The following is a 21053-nucleotide window of genomic DNA, read 5'->3' as shown; positions in this document are numbered from 1 at the left end:
CCTTCTTCAGAAAAGTGAGGGGTCTTCGGACTCTTCTCGAAGACGTTTCTGAAGAAGTTTCCAAAGAAGGGTCCAGACCCGAAATGTCAGCTTTCCTGTTCCTCTGACACTGCTTGGCCTGCTGTATTCATCCAGCTCTACACCTTGTTATCTCAGATTGTCCAGAGTTGGCAGTTCCTACTATCTCTGAAGCAAGTGTGTGCTTTTTTTAAACTGCTGTCCTACCACTTTCAATTCATGCACACATACACTCACTGCCTCTGATCCTGCAGCTCTTTTAAATTGTTCCCTTGTTTTACAATGACTTTCCACATTCTTCCTACCAAATGAATCAGTTCATACTTCTCTGCATTAAATTTCATCTGCCCATTCCACCGACCTGCATACATCCCTTTGACATTTTACATGATTCTCCTGGTCGTTGACAATACTTCCAAGATTTGTCCCATCAACAAACTTTGAAATTTTACCCTATATGCCACAGATAGGTCATTTAATTTATCAGGAAGAGCAGTCATACTAATACTAATCCTAGGCAACTCCAGTAAAAATTTTCCTCTAGTCTAAAAAGTAACTATTTACTAATACACCTTTTTTGTCTGAAACTGAGCCAGTTCCATATCTATGTTGCTACTGTTCGTGTTATTCCATGAGCTCTAACCTTGTTCATCAACATCTGAAATTAGAGAAAAAGTAAACTACTCAGCCTCTCGAGCCTGCTCTGCCATTCAATAAGTTCATGGCTGATTTCATTGTGTTTCAAATTCCACAATCCCATATACACTTGATTTGTGTGCTCCCACCTTTACCCTAAAAATATTAAATAACCTCACCTCCATTGCCCTCTGAGGAAGAATTCCAATGTCACTTAATCTTTTGAGAGAGAGAGAAAAATTTCCTCATCTCCATTCTAAAAGAGCGACCACTGATTTTAAATGTAGGCACCTTCATTCTGGACTGGGTAACAAGGGGAAATGTCTAAATAAAAACCAAAAGACCTACAGATGCTGTAAATCAGGACAAAAACAAAAGTTGCTGGAAAAGCTCAGCGGGTCTAGCACCATCCGTGAAGGAAAAAAACAGAGTTAATGTTTCAGGTCCAGTCACCCTTCCGCAGAATGTTTTCCAGCAACTTTGTTTTTGTGATCATTGTTGAAGAGGAAATATCTGTTATTTAGTCCTTTAAACAAACGGGTTGTGGAAGCCAATGTACAACATATCAACAGCATTACCATCATCAAACCTCTCTCTTGCTTCATAATAAAACTCAGATCTGGTGGTTAAACATGATTTTTTTATATCAACTTCTTTAATTAACTTCTTTCTTACCTTAATTAACTCATATTTAACAAAGTGAGCATTAATTGGTTCAAAAATGTTATTTTTAAAAGGTTTTCCTTTACAAAAGGTTAAACTGACTGGCCCATGGTTGCTGCATTTATCTTTGTGCACTGTTTTGTATAAGTGTACAACATTTGCAATTCTTCAACTAAGCTAGGGAAGATTACAGCCTCTGCAATTTCTATTCTCACTTCCCTGTTATATTTCTTAACTGTAATCAATGACTTACCAATCTTTGAACATTTCAAGTATCTACATTTCAGTCTCACTCCCTATTGTTCTTATTTGACCCAGTCTCCCTCCCCATTTCCCCCAATTTGATCCAGTCTCCCTCCCTATTGCTCTTATTTGACCCAGTTTCACTCCCCATTGCTTCCTATTTGACTTAGTCTCATTCCTGCACCTTTTTGGCCCAGTATCACGCCTCTCTATTGCTTCTGTCTGATTCAGTCTAACTCCTCTGCTGCCCCTGTTTCAATCCATAGAGTTCCTACAGTGTGGAAAGAGGCCTGTCAGCCCAACAAGTCTACATGAAACCTCAGCACATCCCACCCAGACTCATTCCCCAAACCCACCTAACCTGCACATCCCTAGACACTATGGGCAGTTTGGCATTGTCAATCCACCTAACCTGCACATCCCAAGACACTTGGGGAAGTTTGGCAGTCATTCCACCTAGCCTGCACATCTTTGGACTGTAGCCTCATTCCTAACTGCTCCTATTTGACCCAATTTCAACTCCCACGATCCCCTATTTGATCCAGTCTCACATCCTAACACTCCCAATTTCACACTTCATTACCCAGTTTTACTGCCTCTTACCCCTATTTGCCCTGGTATTACTACCTATTACCCCTGTATAACGCACTCACTCCCTCGTATCCCTATTTAACACCATTTCACACCTTGTTGCTCCCCATTTAACCCAAATTCACTCTTCATTACCCCTCTATGACCCAATCTCACACCTCATTACCCCAATATGACCGAGTCTCATACCTCATTAACACATGTTTTAGTTGGTCTCACCCAACCATGGGGACTGCCCCCTATTGACCGTCTCTGGAAATGCTACTGGAAATTCCACGGAAGTCCCGCCTCCCGGCTGCCAGGCAAGCGGGCGTGACCGAAAGCTGATTGGCTCCGGTTTGTGTCAGTCACATTGTGGGTGTGGCCAGGGAGCGGAGCGGATCCTGGTCGAGGCCGAAGGACTGGAAGCGGCCCCGGGAATGGGAACTATAGCAACGGTAATGAAAGCAAGGGATGAGTGTGGCGGGGCTCAGTCAGAGTGAACTGCGGCTCTGGGTTGAGTATTGATCCGGCCTTCAGTAGCTGAAGCAGGGTTTAGGCAAGGCCTGAAACCTGGGAATGGCTGTAAGTGACGGATCCTGGCGCTGGGAGTAGGACACACTGGGTGATCCATGCAGACTGGCCTATTCATTACCTTTCACTGTAGTCACCAGTACCTTCAACAAAAAGTTAACAGCAGACCACATTAATGACAGGTTGGCTGTCTGTTGAACCTTCCATGACTTTATCCAAATGAGTGTACTTGGATCAAATAACCAGCAGTTAGATCCTGTCTGCAGGGAGTGTTTTATGCTGACGGTGAGATCTTGTTGGTAGCTCTAGTAACGACATGCCAAATAAACGCAATAGCAACAACATTGTTCTTTGTTGGGAAGGTATCAAGCTACTTAATGTCTGACGGCTAAGGGTAAGATCCTGTAGGTCGCTGATGAATCCCTGGGATTGCTGTATGTTTAGTTTCAATAGCATTGTAATTGTCACTGAATTTTGATCTTAATCTCTCAGCCAGATCACTGCTTTTCTGTTTATAGTGCAATAGTTAATTGTGTTATGAGGTTTATAATATCAACTAAGGGTGAAAAGGTTAGCATATTTGCAAGTTTTAGAGCATTTGATTGTGTTTCAGCTTTTCTTTGAGGCTGGTCAGCCCAAATGTATGCTTGTCACTGGGATGACAGTGCAGTAGAACTATTAGAATATTGTTCTTAGCAAAACAAAAGCTAATCCCTTCATTCATTCTTGCCTAACTATTTGAACTTGTTAAAGAAGTTGCATAAAGATTTGCATGAATGTCAATGTAAAAACAGGTCATGTGGTTGACCATAAGTTACAAGGATGGATTTTCTCTGGTTAGACTAGAATGGTTAAAGAATATCTGCATTGAATTCTGGCCTGTACTGAGCAAGTTGATCACAAGTGGGACAGCCAGTTCAGAGTTGACCTTGACGTTCACTTCTGGGCCGGGGATGGAAAAACGTGTCTGGTATTCTCATCCTTCATTGTCTGACTTGCTGCACTGTCATGTAGCCCCAGCATTACTAAAGTGGGCTGTGCCTCAAGACTTCAGGAGGTACTGAAAACCTCCAAAAGATTCCTTATGCCAGTAGATCCTTTGTCCAACAAGACTTAGTCCAATCAGGGAACAGTGAGAATAAGTTAGCAGAAAAAAGCTCTCAACTGCTGGTTAAACCAGACTATCTCACCTAATTAATCTCTTATCAGGTTGCAGTTGATACTTTCACTATGCGTTATCTTATCTGTTTGGGATCAGAGTCGACCTCCTTTTAAATGTATTAATGTTAGTAATGGTTTAGGCAAAATAAGATTGCACATTATATTGTGGATACAGTAGCAATGGGATTCCTCTCATAGCAACTTCCAAACGACATACCACTCTGTACAAGTAAATAAAAAGGCAATTAAATCATAAGAATATTCAATTTCAAAAGATTTTAAGTCATTTTTTTAAAGGTGGGTATTGCACCTTTTGTGTCTGCATATGGGGTGACTGCTGTCAATGTGACACAAAACCTAATTCTTCACTCAATCTCCTTTACTTTAAGAGAACAACTTCGACTTTCAAATGTAACATTGTATGTAAAACCCCCATCCTTTGCACTATTTTGTTAAATCTCCTTTACACTGTCAAGATTGTTCACATCCTTCTGAAAATGTGGTGACCAGATTTAGATGCAGTACGCAATTTGGGCCAAACCAGACTTTGACTTCTCTGTTTTTATACTCAATACCTATGTTTAGTAAGTCTAAAACAATCCCGTGTGCTTTGCTAACCACTGTCTCGATATGCCCTGCCACCTTCAAAGATCAATGTACCTGTGCCAACAAGTTCCTCTCTTCTTGCATATGCTTTATGACTGGCCAGAGAGTTTCTACTTGCCTCTCCTGCCTGGCAAACACATCATCACCTCACTTTTCTATGCTGAATACCATCTGTCACTTGCCTGGCTATTCCTCTAGCTTATCTGTGTCATTGCAGGTGATTCATGTTATCTCCACTTTGCAAGTCCTCAAAGTTTGGTATTATTGGCAAATTTTCTTCAATGACTTGCATCTCAGAATACATAGTAAATTATGTAGCAAGAAAAACACCTGTCCTGGCATTGATCTTTAGGGAAAACCACTGCCCACCACCTTCCATTCTGATAAATAATTAACCATGACTTGGTACGGAGATTGTAGGAACTGCTGATGCTTTCCTATTAGCTTTCCTGCTCCTCTGAAGCTGCTTGGCCAGCTGTGTTCATCCAACTTCACACCATGTTATCTCATTAACCGTGACTTGCTGTTTTCCTTTCCTTATATTTAAGTTTTATCAAACCTGTCACTAATATTTCTCGTTTTCTCGCCTTGTATGTGTTACTTTGTCAAATATTTTCTTGAAATCTAAAAATACAATATCCCTGCATTCCCTTCATGAACCTTCTGTGTTATTTCATGGAAAAAAAATTTAGTCAAATACAAGATTTACTTTTTATAAATCTGTGTTGACTGCACTTAGTTAATTCAAGGTTGTCCAAGTGCCTTGGTTTAATATCTTGCTCCCTGATTATTGTTTCTAAGACTACTAATGTTAAAACTAGTTGGATGTAGTTGCTTGTGCTAACCTTGCATTTTTTTCCTGAGTAATGTTATCATATTTGCCACAGTTTTATCCTTCTGTATCTCTGTCTTCCAATCATTCCAGGATATTACAATGGGCAAGCCTGTTTGACAGTTTGAAACCCACTTGTTTCAGCAACTTGGGGTGCACCCAATACAGGCCAGGTGACTTATCCACTCTAAGCATAGCCAGCCTTTCCAGTGCTTTGTCCCTGTCAACATTCACCTTATCCGTTTCTTCTACTATATCTGTTTTTACCAGCATTTTTTAAGATCCCTGTTTTTCATTAACACTGATGTGAAATTCTCCTTAAGTGTTTTAATCTTATCCTGCGATCACTTTGTATATATCACCACCTTTGGCTCTAATAGGAATCATTCCACCTTAAACAGTAACTCGGTAACTTCTTAGACAATAGACAATAGCTGCAGGAGTAGGCCATTCGGCCTTTCGAGCCAGCACCACCATTCATTATGATCATGGCTGATCAATCACAATCAGTATCCTGTTCCTGCCTTATCCCCATAACCCCTGATTCCACTATCTTTAAGAGCTCTATCCAGCTCTTACTTGAAAGTATCCAGAGACTTGGCCTCCACTGCCTTCTGGGGCAGAGCATTCCATATATCCACCACTCTATGGGTGAAGAAGTTTTTCTTCAACTCTGTTCTAAATGGCCTACCCCTTATTTTTAAATTGTGTCCTCAGGTTCTGGACTCACCCATCAGCAGAAACATGCTACCTGCCTCCAGAGTGTCCAATCCCTTAATAATCTTACACATCTCAATCAGATCCCCTCTCATCTTTCTAAAATCAAGTGTATACAAGCCCAGTCGCTCCAATCTTTCAACAAATGATAGCCCCCGCATTCCGGGAATTAACTTTCTGAACCTACGCTGCACTCCCTCAATAGCAAGAATTCCTTCCTCAAATTTGGAGACCCAAAACTGAACACAATACTCCAGGTGCAGTCTTACCACTGCCCTGTGCAGCTGCAGAAGGACCTCTGCTCCTATACTCAATTACTCTTGTTATGACGGCCAGCATGCTATTAGCTTTTTGTGCCAATAAAGATTTTTGAGTTCATTTTTATGTTGACTAGCACCTATTCTCATTCTTTCCTTGTCAGTCCTGTTGTACTCTTTGCTTATTCCTCTCAACACATGTGACTTGATTCTTAGGAAAGGCAGATGGGTTTTAATTTAGATAAATGCGAGGTGTTGCATTTTGGTCAGACAAACAAGGGTAGGACTTGAAGTTAATGATGGGGCCCTGGACAGTGCTGTAGAACAGAGAGACCTAGGGGCTCAGGTACATAGTTCATTGAAAGTTGTCACAAATAGACAGTGGTGAAGAAGGCATTTGGCATGCTTGTCTTTATTGCCCCGATCATAGAGTTTAGGAATTAGGATGACATGCTGTGGTTGTACAGGGTGTTGCTGAGGGTACTTTTGAAGTACTGTGTACAGTTCTGGACAACCAACTTTGGAAGGGTATAATTAAATTGGAGAGGGCACAGAAAAGATTTACAAGGATGTTACCAGGACTGGAGAGTTTGAGTTACAAGGAGAGGCTGGATAAGTTGGGACTTTTTACACTGGACTATAGGAGTTTGAGGGGTGACCTGATAGAGGTTTATAACATTGAGGGGCTTTGATAAAGTGAATGGCAAAGGTCTTTTTCCCGAGGGTTGGGGAATTCAAAACCAGAGGGCATAATTTTGAGGTGAGAGGAGAAAGATTTAAAAGGGACCTCGGTCAACATTTTCGACACAGGATGGTTCATGTATGGAATGAACTACCAGAGTACTAGATGCCGGTATGATTATAAAATTTAACTGACATTTGGACAGGTGCATGAATAGGAAAGATTTAGAAGATATAGGCCAAAGACAGGCAAATGAGACTAGTTTAGTTTGGGAAACTTGGTCGGCATGGACAAGTTGAACCGAAGGCCCTGTTTCTGTGCTGTAGGTCTTTATGACGGCATGACTTTCATTCAATGATGTTGAATTCCTTTACTTTCCTTTTGCGGGGAAAAAAAATTGTAACCAAATGCCCACATAACTCAGAACTTCACTCCCCCCCCCCCCCCAAACCAAAAAACAAGTTATTGATTTAGTTCAAAATGTCAGTTGACCCACCCAGTCCAAACGATACAGGTACAGTGAGTTTTTAAAAATATTGATGTGTCCAGAGAGGGAGATTTTTATAAGATGGTGTGCATCAATTTTAAATGTTAATAAATGAGTAAAATAATTTACTGAGACCATTCAGCTTTATGCCATATTGGCATAGTAGCATGCCAGACTACTTATTGGCTTCACAAATTGGTCCTTTCTCCAGCTTCGAGTGATTTGTGATCATTCAATCCACTTGACCCAAATAACCTGATTTGATGTATCATCTATTAATTGAATTGAGGGTCTGATTTTTTTTCTTCTTCTCTGTAAACCAGCAAGATCTGAAGTCTGGCATGGACTCGGTCATGAGGTTTCAGGTTTTGAGATACCATACCTTTATTTTAAGTCTTGGTGTTTATAGATTTCCTACTTGCTCACTCACTCTGCATGTGCATGGCTGAACTGAGAAGATAGAGTACATAGGATAACAACAGTAACCCTTGTATGTGCATCGTAAGCCAACAAGTACAAGATGATGTAACTGAAAATTTCAGGATTATGTTGCAAAATGTTTACTTTGTAGAACCGCAAGGAAGTTGAAACTAAGTATCGTAATTAACAAGATGAAGGTTGCTACCTGTCGTTTTGCTCAAACAGATTGCATTTTTGATTTTTTTTAAAAAATGCAGAAAGTGAAATTGATCCAGTTGTTTCTTTTAACCGTTGAACAGTTCGCCAAATTCATTACTTGGTTTTAAAGCTTCTGCATTGTTCTGAGATCATCTTGGAAAAAAAATTGCATCAGATGCATCTTGCACTGCCTAATCTAACAGCAAATCTGCAGTGGCTTAGCATATTTCTTTGTTTGGCAAAGCTACTATTTCAATTTCATACATCTGTGGCCCTTTTTACAGGATTTGTTCTGATTAGTTGAGATTCACATTTGCTATGTGGGATTATGGAATTAACATGACTACTGTCATACATCATTGGCAGGCCCTGATTCTTATGATGGATTGTAGAGTCCTGGTGTGGAAATTAAAATAATGCTAGTATTTTGCATTGATATTATGCAGGAGTTTGGGGTCAGCAGTTTATTTTTGTAGTGCTCAAATAGGTAACAATGAGATATGGACAAAATTGGGGAAATTTTTTATTATAAATGACAAACTAAAGTCAAATTTATAATATTTTAAACATGAAAACGACCCAATTCAATTAACCAAAGTTCTAGAACGTTAACCTTGGGGATTTCTTTCATCTAATGTTATCGAATTTAGAACAAAATATTGACCTGGAACACTTTGAACCTTATCTGATATTGCAGATCCACCAGATACCAATTTGCCCATTAAACTTCCATTTTCCTATCCTGAGTGAGTAAACTTCTTTTGACCAGATGCTGGAACAGAGCCTATGGGTAATTGGGAAGAAACATGACAAGGTGACAAAGTTCAGTGTAACAAAAACTGGAAAAATTTGTAACGATTTCTGGCATCGTCACAGCTGTTCTGCAGATTTGGTTCAAGGATCACTTAGTCAGGTGGAAGGGCTAACATTGTGATAATATAACTTTTCCTGATTAATAGGTTTGCAATTATTGATCTCTTTGGCGGTGGCAAGGGCACTTGTATCTTGCACTGAGTCTGTTAGCAGGTCTTGGATGCTGTAGGGCTGAATTAAGCAACTGATGTATTGGTACCATCTGTATGCTGGCTGAGTGCTTAGGAGGAGGATGTGTGTGCCACAGATGGAACTGTCATGTGAAAGCCACTGTAATAAAATTGGGAGCTTTAAATTGGAGGGACTGTCATCTGCCTGTGGAATTATGTCTTTTATTTTCAGTTGTTAAACCGTTGATTATTTTGCAGTTCTACATATTTTTGGCTGCTTTTTATTGGGCCACTTTTATTTGGGGGGAAAAAAATGCTCAAATCCAAGAAATTATACTAAACAATAATTGCGCCTCTGTTTTGAGCTGCTTTTAGTAAGGTGTGAATATTTAAAGAAAAAATTGAGTCTTATGCTGCCCTGCCACAGTAAATCCTTTTAATTTATCTCTGGGCAAAAAACGTACGCAGTTATCCCTGCTGGTTATTTGCCTTTAAACCTTTACATTTTGGAATCACAGATCCTGAGTTGTAATACAATTTTCCTGTTAATTGCCACCACCCCAATTCCTCCACCAGCCCAAACTTGTTTGGTAATGTGTGTGTGATTTTTTTATTAAATAAATTTTTTGTCCGATGCATTGAACAAAGTATGTTTTATGCTAGTCTATTGCTTGTGTTTATCTATGGTTAACCCCCTGGTTGTCACTCTGAAATGAGTTTTGACAGTGTCATTAATCAACGTGTGACTGATTTATGTAATTCAGTAATGGTTTGAAGCAATTCAGTGGCTTCGGAGCATCTTGAAACATCGGGTGTTATTACAAATTATTCATATTTTTGACTGCATTGAATAGTTTTACCTCATTACTCCAGCGAAATGGGCGTCTTTTTGTGCGTTGTGGACATTTAAATATATATTTTTAAAAAGTATAAATTTACAAAACATGAATTCTCTAATTGACATAACACCACTGGGGTTGGAACTAATCTGTGCTCTGCATTCATTCTACCTCAGCCATGAGGACCTGGCCCATGTCATTCTGTATTTGCCTGATCTCATTTGAAGTGATTCTTTTCAACTGTAGAACTGATCTGTAATCTACAAACCTTACTACTCTTCACAGCTCCATTCTTTCCACTGTCAGAGGCAGTCAGCCATAATGTCTGCCCCAACCTTGGGGTTATTTTCTAACCATCTCAATCTTTACTGCACATTCATTTCAAAAGCAAATCATTGCCATTGCCATTGCCATTCCTTTTTAGCTGTATTGTAGCTTTATCCAACCAGTGTAAAACTTTTAAAATCATTTATAACATATTGAGGGAACATTGCATGCCTGAGGTTCTGTCTTTCAGAAAAAAAGTGTTGAACTGAGGTGCTTTGGATATGAAAGGTCCAAAATCACTATTTAGGGCAGGTACTTATTTTGGTGTTCTGACAAATGGTGATGGTTGCGTAATGGACAATGGAATTAAATTAATGCATTTCTGTGTTAAAATGTCACCTTGATTGGTGATCTTAAATCTTAAATTCAATTAATGAATAAATTTGTAATGATGAGATAGGTCCCAGTAATGATGGCTATGAAACCACTTGATTATTTTAAAAGGTTAACCAATATCTTACAGGGAAGGAAATCTGCTGTCCTTAGCCAGTGTGATCATTCCAAACCGTAGCAAAGTGGTTAACTCTTAAGTGCCCTCTGAAATGAACTGGCACAGGACTAGCAAGTTACTCAAGTATGTCAGATCACTCAAAAAATTTAAGACAGCAGCTCACCACCACCTACAGCAATTGATAATTCTACACAATCTCAGGAATGAAAAAGCCAAATAGATTTTTCATCCATCAGCCTCAATAAAATAGATTATGTGGTATTGCCACAGTTTTGCACAGAGCATCAAGGGTTCAGAAAGAAATTAGGTTTTTAAAAGGATTTTAAAAGAATGAAACAAAGTCATGTTGCAAAAAATATTAAAGGATTGTCGAATTTACTTCAGGATTGTAGTAAAGTATATGATGGGAATGTGGAATTTCCCTCTATTTGTACAAGATGAGTGGATTATTTTGCAGACTGGTGCTGTGCAAATTTGGATTATTTAGTACATATAATAGTTATGAAAACTTACTGAATGTACCTTCATTGCAACAGCAACAATACTTCAAAAAAGCACTTTCTGAAGAAGAGACATACCAGACTTGAAACATTTTCTGTTTCTCTCTCCTCAGTTGCCAGATTTGCTGAGTTTCTCCAGCATTCTGTGTGTTTCAAAAAAGTATTTACTTGAAGGTAAGGTGCTGTGGAACAGCCTGCAGTCTGAAAAGGTGCTATTTCAATGAAACTGTTTACTCTTGCAGATATGAGTACATTATGGGAGCTGTGTTTATATGTGTCACTAAACAAAGGCTGTAAAAACACTACTGGAAATTTAGCTCTTGGTAGTTGTCCAGTACATGAAGTGTAGTGCTGTTGGATGACAACAAGTTTGATATTAGCTGTGATGCCTCTTAGGAGACACTAAACTTTTACTTGTGTGTAAGAATCGGCTGCTTAAGTTTGGCCTTCTGTCGTAAGTGTAAAATGAATGAAGTCTGGAACTGTTGAGGTTTTTTGTTGTTTATGCGGATTTGTATTGTTTGTGGAATTCATTGCCGCGGAGTGCAGTGGAGGCCGGGACGTTGGATGCCTTCAAGGCAGAAAACAACAAATTCTTGATCTCAGAAGGAATCAAGGGCTACGGGGAGAGTGCAGGGAAGTGGAGTTGAAATGCCCATCAGCCATGATTTAAATGGTGGAGTGGACTTGATGGGCCGAACGGCCTTACTTCCACTCCTATGTCTTATGGTCTTATGGCATTTTTTAGTTGCTTGAACCCCAGCTGACAGTTTTAAGTATTTTCTAACTGACCTGTTCAGAATGTTCTTCCACACATCTGATGCAGGTGGGGCTTGAAGATGGGCCTTCTGAATCAGAGATAGAGACACTCCACTGTACCAAGAGGGCCACTTGTGCTTTGCCCGGAACATCGAGTTTGGAAGCAAGTTAGGTTTTTAAAAGGATTTTAAAAGAATGGAACAAGTCATGTTGCAAAAATATTAAAGGATTGTCAAATTTACTTCAGGATTGTATTGAAGTATATGATGGGAATGTGGAATTTCCCTCTCTTTCTACAAGATGAGTGGATTATTTTGCAGACTGGTACTGTGCAAATTTTGGCATATTTGATAATTTTGGATTACTTAGTACATATAATGTGTTAAAACATTGTCATGTGTTTGTTATGAAGTTTCATATAAATTGAGTGTCTGATCTCTTCCAAGGGGAAAGAAATCCAATTTGAATATTCCTTGTTTGATTTTTATTTCCTGTGGTGTTACTCCTGGGAGGTATAAGTTTTAGGTGAAGCATGCTGACAGAATGCATTAATTAGGCCAGGGAACGCTGCTGTAATTTCAAGCTTAGATTAAGGTCATAGTTACTGATATTTTTGTTTCCATTGTTGATTCTGTGCCCATAGTTAAAATAGAAACTGTTCTCATAAATTTGTAATTACACTCTCCAGTCAGTGTAATTAGTAATTACTAATTATCACTGACACAAAAGCGGATGTTGAAATAAAAGCAGAAAATGCTGAAAATCTTTGGACCAGGCAGCACCTGTGGAGAAGGGAGAGACAGTTTTCCTTTCGGGTTCTAGCGCATGCATTAGAATTGGGAAACAGATATAACACATTTTGAGCAAGTTCAAGGGCAAAGAGAAGGGGGAAAAGAAACAAATGAGTTTGATCAGGTGGAGTGCAGTAGTTATTAAATGACAGAAGGGTTGATCGTGTAAGTCAAGAGGAGATACTACTAGGATAACTAAATAAAACTAGAGAAGGGTTCAGATATGGGTAATAGGCACAAAATAAGCATTATCTATTGCTGGTGTCTGCAAAAAATGGCAACAATGGTTCTGATCAGAAATTGTTGAACTTGACTTTGAGTTTGGAAGGTGTAAACTGATTAAAGTATACCATGCTGTTCCTCAAGCTTTCCTTGAGCTTCATTAGAAAAGTGCCACAGACTGAAACCAAACAAACTACCCTCTTGCCACTAACCTCCAATTTCAAGTTCATTTGGATGTAATAAATTTGTTGGATCTGCATTGTGAATGAACTGCTTTTACTGTATCCAATTAATGTTGTAATTCATATTGTAAAGTCTCTGGTAATGATCTGTTTTATTGGCCTGACTATTGAACCCCAAAAAAGAACAATGAAACTGGAATTCAACTCAGTAGGTAATAAATTGTTCCTAGAGGTATTCTTTTTTTCCTAAAAATAATATCCCTTTTTTGTTCTTTTTTAGCCCAGTCTCTTTCACCTATTTGACTTCAGTTTACTCTACTACCTTCTGTCGTTCACTTTTTTCCTTTACAATTGTTTAGTTACATTAATTAAAGGTTATATCGTTGAACATAAGATTCGTATAGTCCCAAAGGCAAATGGTGCCATTGTCGTCTTTACAATTACAGTTTTCAGCAATTGGTGCACGAAACACAGCTAGCACACAGGTGCATGACATAGTCAGGAAGGCGAATGGAATGTTTTTTTCCAGGAGGGTTGGTATCAGAGGGAAGCCTGACTGCAACTGGTCAAGGTACTGGTGAAACCGCATCTGGAGTACTCCACAGTTTGGTTCCCTTATTTAAGGAAGAACACTGTTTCATTGGATGCAGTTCAGAGAAGGCTTCACTAGGATGATCCCCATTACAGAAGGGTGGTCATATAAACAAAGGCAAAACAGGTTGGAACTCAACTCATTTAATTTTAGAAGAATGAGAGATGATCTTATTGAAATATAGGATTTTTAAGAGGCTCGAATAAGTGGGTCCTGAGAAGATGTTGCCCCTGGTGGGAGAGCCCAGGTTGAGGGAGCATAGTCTCGGAATAGAGAGTCACCAATTTAAAAATGATATGAAAGAGATTTTCTTTTCAGAAGGAAAATCTTTGGAAATCTTTGCCACAAGACAGCTGTAGAATCCTTGGGCGTATTTAAGGCTGAAATTGATTTCCCCTGATGATCAAGAATCTAAGGCTCTGGGAAAAGGGCAGGAAAGTGGATGTGAGGAATATTGGATCGACCATGATCCTGTTGAATGGCAGAGCAGGCCCCAGGGGCTGAACTGACTAGTCCTGTTCCTATTTCATATGGTCTTATTGTGCAGGAAACATTAAAGGACAGTGTTTTAACTATGGCTATTTTATTATCATTGTCTCTCCGTTGTATTATGTACAACTATAGTGTCAAATGTGATGACCTTACATTAAATTATAGTGCTGCAAAATTAAAATGGAAGATTTTATCTTGTAGTGATTCTCTCATTTGATAGAACAGTGTCGAAGTTTTCATGCAGAAGTTAATTTATGACAGTAGCCTCAAGACAGTGGCTAGACAGGCAATAATGAATGTGTGGAAAATGCCCCTCTTTTGGTTTATAACTTGATTTCTGTCTTTTTTTGCAGGACAATGATGGTTGAGCAGACTTTGTGGCAGCAATTTGGGTGTTTGTCTATCTAACCCAATTTACAGCTGATTACACCTGTGTATAGATAACGGTTGCCATGGAAGTTGACAGCAATGAAGAGACAGCTGGAACAAAGCCTTTGTCTCCAGGCCATGGGGAACTTGCCAGAGGGAAACAGATCCAGGGAGCAGCTGTGCATCCATCATCAGAGTGTACTAATACCACTGATGCTGAACAGTCTTCTGGGAAGCTTAAGAAAACGGCATTGAAACTGTTCGGAGGAAGGAAGAACATTTGCACACTACCTAGCTTTTTCACAATAAAGAACAAAGGGCAAGTAAAAGGACTGTCCAAAAAGGGAATCGGCAAAAGCAAAACTCACAGTGGCATTAGTGAAGTAGTGTTGGATATCAGCCAGAAAGAAAGCTCTGATACTGGATGGAGTGGATATACTGATTCACCTAGTTCTAACTCTGCAGCAAGAACATTATGTGGCTCTAAAAGTGAGCACTCGGCACTTGATAACAATGTTAACTCTACTCTCTGTAAAGATGAATCACTACAATCAGAGAACTCTGAATGTTTTGCTCAGAAACAAAGTGCAGACAAGCTCTCGAGTGTGCGAAGGTCAAAGAAGGGACTAAGGGGTCTGTTTAGCAGTATCAGGCGTCACAAAAAGAACAAAGCTGTTGATCCTGCTAAAGGAAATCCATTGGACAACAACTGTGCTGCTGCTGATTTTGCACATATGGAACAAATGACAGCAGGAGGGGAAGGTGTGTGTGCTGAATTTAAAAGGGGCATGCATGAGCTAAATTTAAAGTCTGCATGTAAAATGAACCATTTGGTGATTGGTGATTCAATCGATAAAACGTTGACTGCAAATAGTACAAATTCTTTGTCTGAATCACGTGCCATTAAAATAGAAAATTCATTGAAAAATAAAGCATGTGATTTTGAAACATCTTGTGCAGAGGTAAGGAAAGCCAGCCCACCTGAAATTAAGACATTAAACGGGAAGGCGGGTGGTGTTATTCTTAACATGGACGCTAGTTTTGGTAGCATGCCAGATATTGTAAAACCTAAATGCCTCGACCATGATCCACCTTCAGTACATTCTTTTGATCACATCAACTTAATTTTTGGTGATGTAACCTCGCTGAAGAGCTTTGATTCCCTCACAGGATGCGGGGACATTACTGCTGACCATGATGATGATAGCATTGCTGAAAGTACAGTGTCTGGTGAGAGGGGCAGAACAGCTGGGAAGCGAAGCTCATGTTTGGTCACCTACCAGGGTGGTGGGGAAGAAATGGCAACTCCAGATGAGGTGGATGATGAATACCTTAAAGCATTGTGGATGAAAGCAACAGGAGCAACTGTAATCTATGATAGCAATCAGAGTATAGCAGAGGATGGAGGTGAGTGTCCAAGATCGCCCAGTGATGTTGATCACTCTGCCTTGCGTATCAGTGTCACAGATCCTTGTGCTCTGAGGGCGACTGCTGATAGTGCAATCAACAGCAGTGAACTGGTGACACCTCAGAGTGACCACCAAGAATCGGCACCAAATAGCGATGAAGGTTATTATGACTCTACAACTCCAGGACATGATGAGGAAGAGGGAGATAGCATCAGCCAAAGCAAAAATGAACGGCTTCCAAGGGATAGCTATAGTGGGGATGCTTTGTATGAGCTCTTTGTTGAGCAGAATGATAGTCTCATGAATTCCCCTCCCAGTGATGAAAAGTTTTTAGAAATAAAGTCTCCATCTTTGGGAATCTCTTTGACAGGTATTTTAAATTTTCCTGTGCCAGGGGATGTAAATGTTTCTCATATTCCAAACAAGCACAATATTCTGCTTCCTTCAGGCCAAGACAAGTTAGATTTTATTCAAGAAGATGGAATCAGATTAGCTCATTTGCAGCAGCTGACTTGTTGGGAACCATGTGGAATGACAGCACTTGAAAAAGGCCTGGCCTTTCAAGGAAGGGACATGTTCTTTCGTGATGTACGAAATACTGAACTTAATAACATTGCTGCAAAAGCTGACAGTATTATTGTCAAAAGCCAACAAGATGCTGTGAGCACAGAGCCACTTGTTTCATGTTGTCTGAGCAGAAGTGGGAAGGTGAAAGATGATTACTTGACAAATATAGCTGATGTTCAGAATTGGACAGATCTCCAGGGATCTAGCTGCTTAAAAGAAGCCAATAATAAATACGTGGTGAGCAGCCAGAATGTGTGTGGAAGTTATAGCATTACAAAGCTTCAACATAAGATGTCAGGGGAGAACTACATAGAAGGATACAAAAGTAAGAATTGTGATGAATGGGAACGACAAATGAAAGAAGTTGAGAAAGGAGGTATGAAAAATGTAACTTCGGATAGAACGTGTGTCAAAGGTGTAGCTGATCATTCCTGTGGAAATGCCTCTTCCTGTAATGTGGTAGAAAAGACCGAGGAGCAATGTGAACAAGCTATCAATTATTCACAGGCTTTAGTTGAATTCACAGCAAATAGAAAACTTTATCCTATTCTTTCCGATAGCCTTGGGAATTCTGATTCGAGTTCACACTTTGCACAGGATATACGTGCTCTGCCAGCTATGGTAACATTTGATGTTGTAGATGTTGAGAATGAAGGTGAATGTGACCAGCAGAGTGAAATGGTCACGGATGAGGAAATTTCTGCATCTTATGAGACATTTGACAACAGTTATATGGAGAAAGAGCCTTATCACCATTGTGATGATGGAATGTTTCACATTTGTGCCCAGAATTCCTTCCTTGGCAATTGTTGGGGTGCTGCCAGTCTTCCACGTCACAGCCTCCGTAAATTAAGTTCGTCATTGCCAACTCCGTTAACCCTTAACAGAAGGAGCAAGTCCCTTGACACTGACAGCTTGGAATCTGGACTTATTGATTTATACCTGTCAAAGGTCACTGCAGCATCAAAGAGCACCCCACAGTCTCCTGATGTTCCTAAGTACAAGCAGAACAGTAAAAAAGGACCTTCTCATTGGTTTGGCAAAATAAGTGGTCAGACAGTTTCTTCAGAAACTGGGGAGATCACATACATTTCAAATTGCTTGGAGCAGCAGCCTCTTCAATATAGGGAGGAGCCTTTGACTTCAGACAAGAGAAATACAGATTCCAAGTCTTTCTGTCCTTTTGATACGGATTTGGGTGCTCAGCACATTGGCCTGGGAGAAGATTTGAGTTTATACTATAAATCTAATTCTGTTAAGTTGCCAGTTCAAAACTTATCTACTTCTAAACAACATCTGGAACCTATAAATAACAATAAAAAGCCCCATAGCCCTAGAAAGTTGGTTAGACCCACCCATCTACCATTGCAAAATGACAGTTGTAAATTGCAGTCAGGGACCGTTTCCTTTAATTCTTCAAGGGAAAACACTAATGGAAGACAAGCATATAGTTCACCTTCGTTAAATGAAGGACAGAAGGATGACATTTCTAAAACTGTATCCTCAGTCCACTATTCTGGTACTGACTCTGAGCTTGATGCTAAAGGATGCAGGGACATAGGGCTACCTCTGGCTCTATCTTCATTTTGCTCAAATAAAACAGAGAGCCTGAAACACAGCATGAATTTCACAGGACTTTACACAACTACCAACAATAGTATGTTTCAGGGAAGAAGTGACCTCGAAGTTAAACTTCCTGTTGGCTGGAACAAAAACACTACAATGGATATGTAGCGTTCAACAGACTTTGGGACAGGGAACATTCATGAGGGACTGCAGAATATTTAATTGATTTGTTTTTATGTTTGTAAATTGACAAAACACTTTTTATATTCACCAAAGGCTTTGAATATGACTTTTTTAAAGTATGAGTGTAGCACTATTTTTAAAATGTGAAATGCATGTCCTTTTTTTAAAATATCCATAGATGTGGTAAAGTGGATTATTAAAATAGAACTTCCACTACTTTAATACAAAATGCTGCTTTATTACAGCCAAAGTACGGGACTGTTGTGCTAAAATATACAAATGTGACTGAGCAGTTTGGAATTTTGTATTGTAGTGCAAGCTTGATTTATTTGCACTTCCAATGTCTGTTCTCTCAATTATCTGCAAGAATTTCGTTGGGTTCTGTGCATGGTTCTGCTAATCCAAAATCAGCTGATCGAAATGTGTGCTAATTTCATTTTTCATATTGACAATCCAACAAGATAAAATGCGACGGTCTGGATTTCCTGTACTTGATTTTAATATTAAGACATTTCTGTTTAACTATAGTTTTTCTCAAGTCAGGGCTACTTTTGCTTCTCCAGACTATTTCCTTAGAATAATAGAATATGCACTTGTGATCAGCTGAAATAAATGGACCAATCAGAAATAATAAACTAGTTGAGTCAGACTAATTTGTCACCTGACATAGTGGAGTCACATCTTCATGGATAAATTCAGTTTTGCTATGAAAGGGCTATCTGGTAATAATTGTTTTAGGAGTACCTTAATTGGTATTTGTACCTAGCAAATACTTTGGAAAGAAGTATTGCTTCTACATCAGGATTTCTGTAAAGTCCTGGATTTCAAAACTAATTTGAATTCCCCAATAATGCTTGATGTAGTAATTAATCAAGATGGCCATCAGATCCCAAGTTTGATTGGTTGATCTTGACCTGCAATGTGGCATTTGGAAGAGAAGTTAATTATTGACAAGAGTAGCTGTTTATGATTATCCAGTGATTCATGCTTGAGAACCCTTTTTCTTTGAAGGGTTGAGCAACTGTCCAATACATACCATCTCGTCTTACTATAAATACTTGCGTGGATGAAGTATGAAGCTATTAAGTATAGACAAAGGGCTGTTTTTCAGTCACTGTAGAATCATTTCTGTCCATGGTGGGGGATTGGACAACAAGCCCCACTCTCACCTTAGTTTACAATGTTTTAGTATAATCAAAAAGAATTATTAATTTAAGATAAATCAATAGTAACTAGAAACACTTAAAATAATGAAGGAAACACTGTAAATTCTGTATACCACACAAAACTAGTTGTTCATCTACAATGTTGATATCTGATATAACAGAGCCACATTGCATGTTATCATTTGGATTTGGGTGAAGTGCAACAGTAAGTGAATGTGATCCAGAGAAATGCACACAATTATTATTTTTTGTTTTTTCAAACTTGGGTTGTGCCTAGAGACTGAGAGATATAAGGCTGTCAGTCTACTGTGATTAAACAATGAAACAAAACCAAAACTTTTCTTGTTATGTTTAACATTTGCTTGTTAAGTTTTAATTTGCAGCAGAAGGTTGCAATATTAGTGCTAAGTTTGAAATTTAAAATGAAATTTCAATGTGCATACTTGATAAGTGATAAATTTGTACCTATAATCTTATTACTATTAAAAAGGCTAGAAGGGAGAAAGGTCAACCTCAGTTCCTGCTTAGTCTGTTGTTTCATTCTTCTATTTATTTGGCTGTGGCTGCATATTTGATTAGCCTCCGAAATTGTCATTGTCCAAGACCATTCATGAAAATGCTGGTGGGTGATTGCATGAGGAAATGTGGTAATGTCTTTAACAGAGCAGGAATTCCTGCATTTTCTTTTGCACCCCATGATTACTTATTTTTGGAACACAACTAAAATATTGTTGTATAAAATGTATTTGATATTATAATTTCCACTCTGCCACAGCCTTCTCTGCCTGATTTTGCAAACAATTGCTAATGTAGAAGTTTCAATGAAATAACCTCCCATTCCATTTGAAATAAATACTATGTGAATGTGATAAAACATTTCTCCTCAAACTATTTCCAAATAAAGTCCTACCTGAAATACATTATACTTTCATGAATATGATAAGTCATTTTGGCATATCAGCAGAAGTAGGAGCAAGTGATTTATTTCAGCTATCCATTATAATTTCCATTTCCCTTCTACTTGAAATCTGAAATGGCAGCAAGTCCCAGTACAAATAGTAAATGAGAACGATACAGCATAGAATCACACCATTAGACTTAGTGTGCCTCTATCAGTTCTCTGAAATCAGTGTCTAATTATTTACAATCTTCTTGTTTGCTATAGTCCTGCAAGTACAGAAATTTTTAGTGCATCATAATACTTGACTATATAACCCAAGATAGACAAAAATGTCTTATACAGGTAAACCAATTGAAGTCTGTAGTTCTCTAGATTGATTTATCTGTAAACTGTGTACGAACTTGCTTTTTCTTATTATTCTTCCCCCTCCTGGTCCACCCCTACACATCTCTTTTGATATATGAATCTGCAACTTATACTCTGTCAACTATCTTGGGTTATATAGTCAAGTATTATGATGCACTAAAAATTTCTGTACTTGCAGGACTATAGCAAACAAGAAGATTGTAAATAATTAGACACTGATTTCAGAGAACTGATAGAGGCACACTAAGTCTAATGGTGTGATTCTATGCTGTATCGTTCTCATTTACTATTTGTTTACTAGTTAATTTTTAAACATTGTCAAAAAAGAATTGGTTATTCGATTTTGAAAATGTCTAACAAGATT

The 21053-nt window shown here is 38.8% G+C and overlaps 1 protein-coding gene across 1 annotated transcript; it reads left to right on the top strand.

The window, feature by feature from the left end:
- The first annotated feature begins 2493 nt into the window (after positions 1-2493).
- amer1 (APC membrane recruitment protein 1) lies at positions 2494-20548 on the top strand. The gene is made up of 2 exons (XM_048544010.2): positions 2494-2588; positions 14516-20548. The coding sequence occupies exon 2, from the start codon at positions 14615-14617 to the stop codon at positions 18239-18241; it is 3627 nt and encodes a 1208-aa protein (XP_048399967.2). The 5' UTR covers positions 2494-2588; positions 14516-14614; the 3' UTR covers positions 18242-20548.
- The last annotated feature ends 505 nt before the right edge of the window (positions 20549-21053 follow it).

The sequence above is a fragment of the Stegostoma tigrinum genome, chromosome 15 (assembly GCF_030684315.1).
Source record: "Stegostoma tigrinum isolate sSteTig4 chromosome 15, sSteTig4.hap1, whole genome shotgun sequence".
NCBI classification, from domain to species: Eukaryota; Metazoa; Chordata; class Chondrichthyes; order Orectolobiformes; family Stegostomatidae; genus Stegostoma; species Stegostoma tigrinum.
The sequence above is the reverse complement of the archived record's forward strand: the minus strand, read 5'-3'. Positions and strand labels throughout refer to the sequence as shown.

What these genes read in the sequence shown, in the direction of transcription:
- amer1 (XM_048544010.2), top strand. Translation starts at nt 14,615, where the DNA reads ATGGAAGTTGACAGCAATGAAGAGACAGCTGGAACAAAGCCTTTGTCT.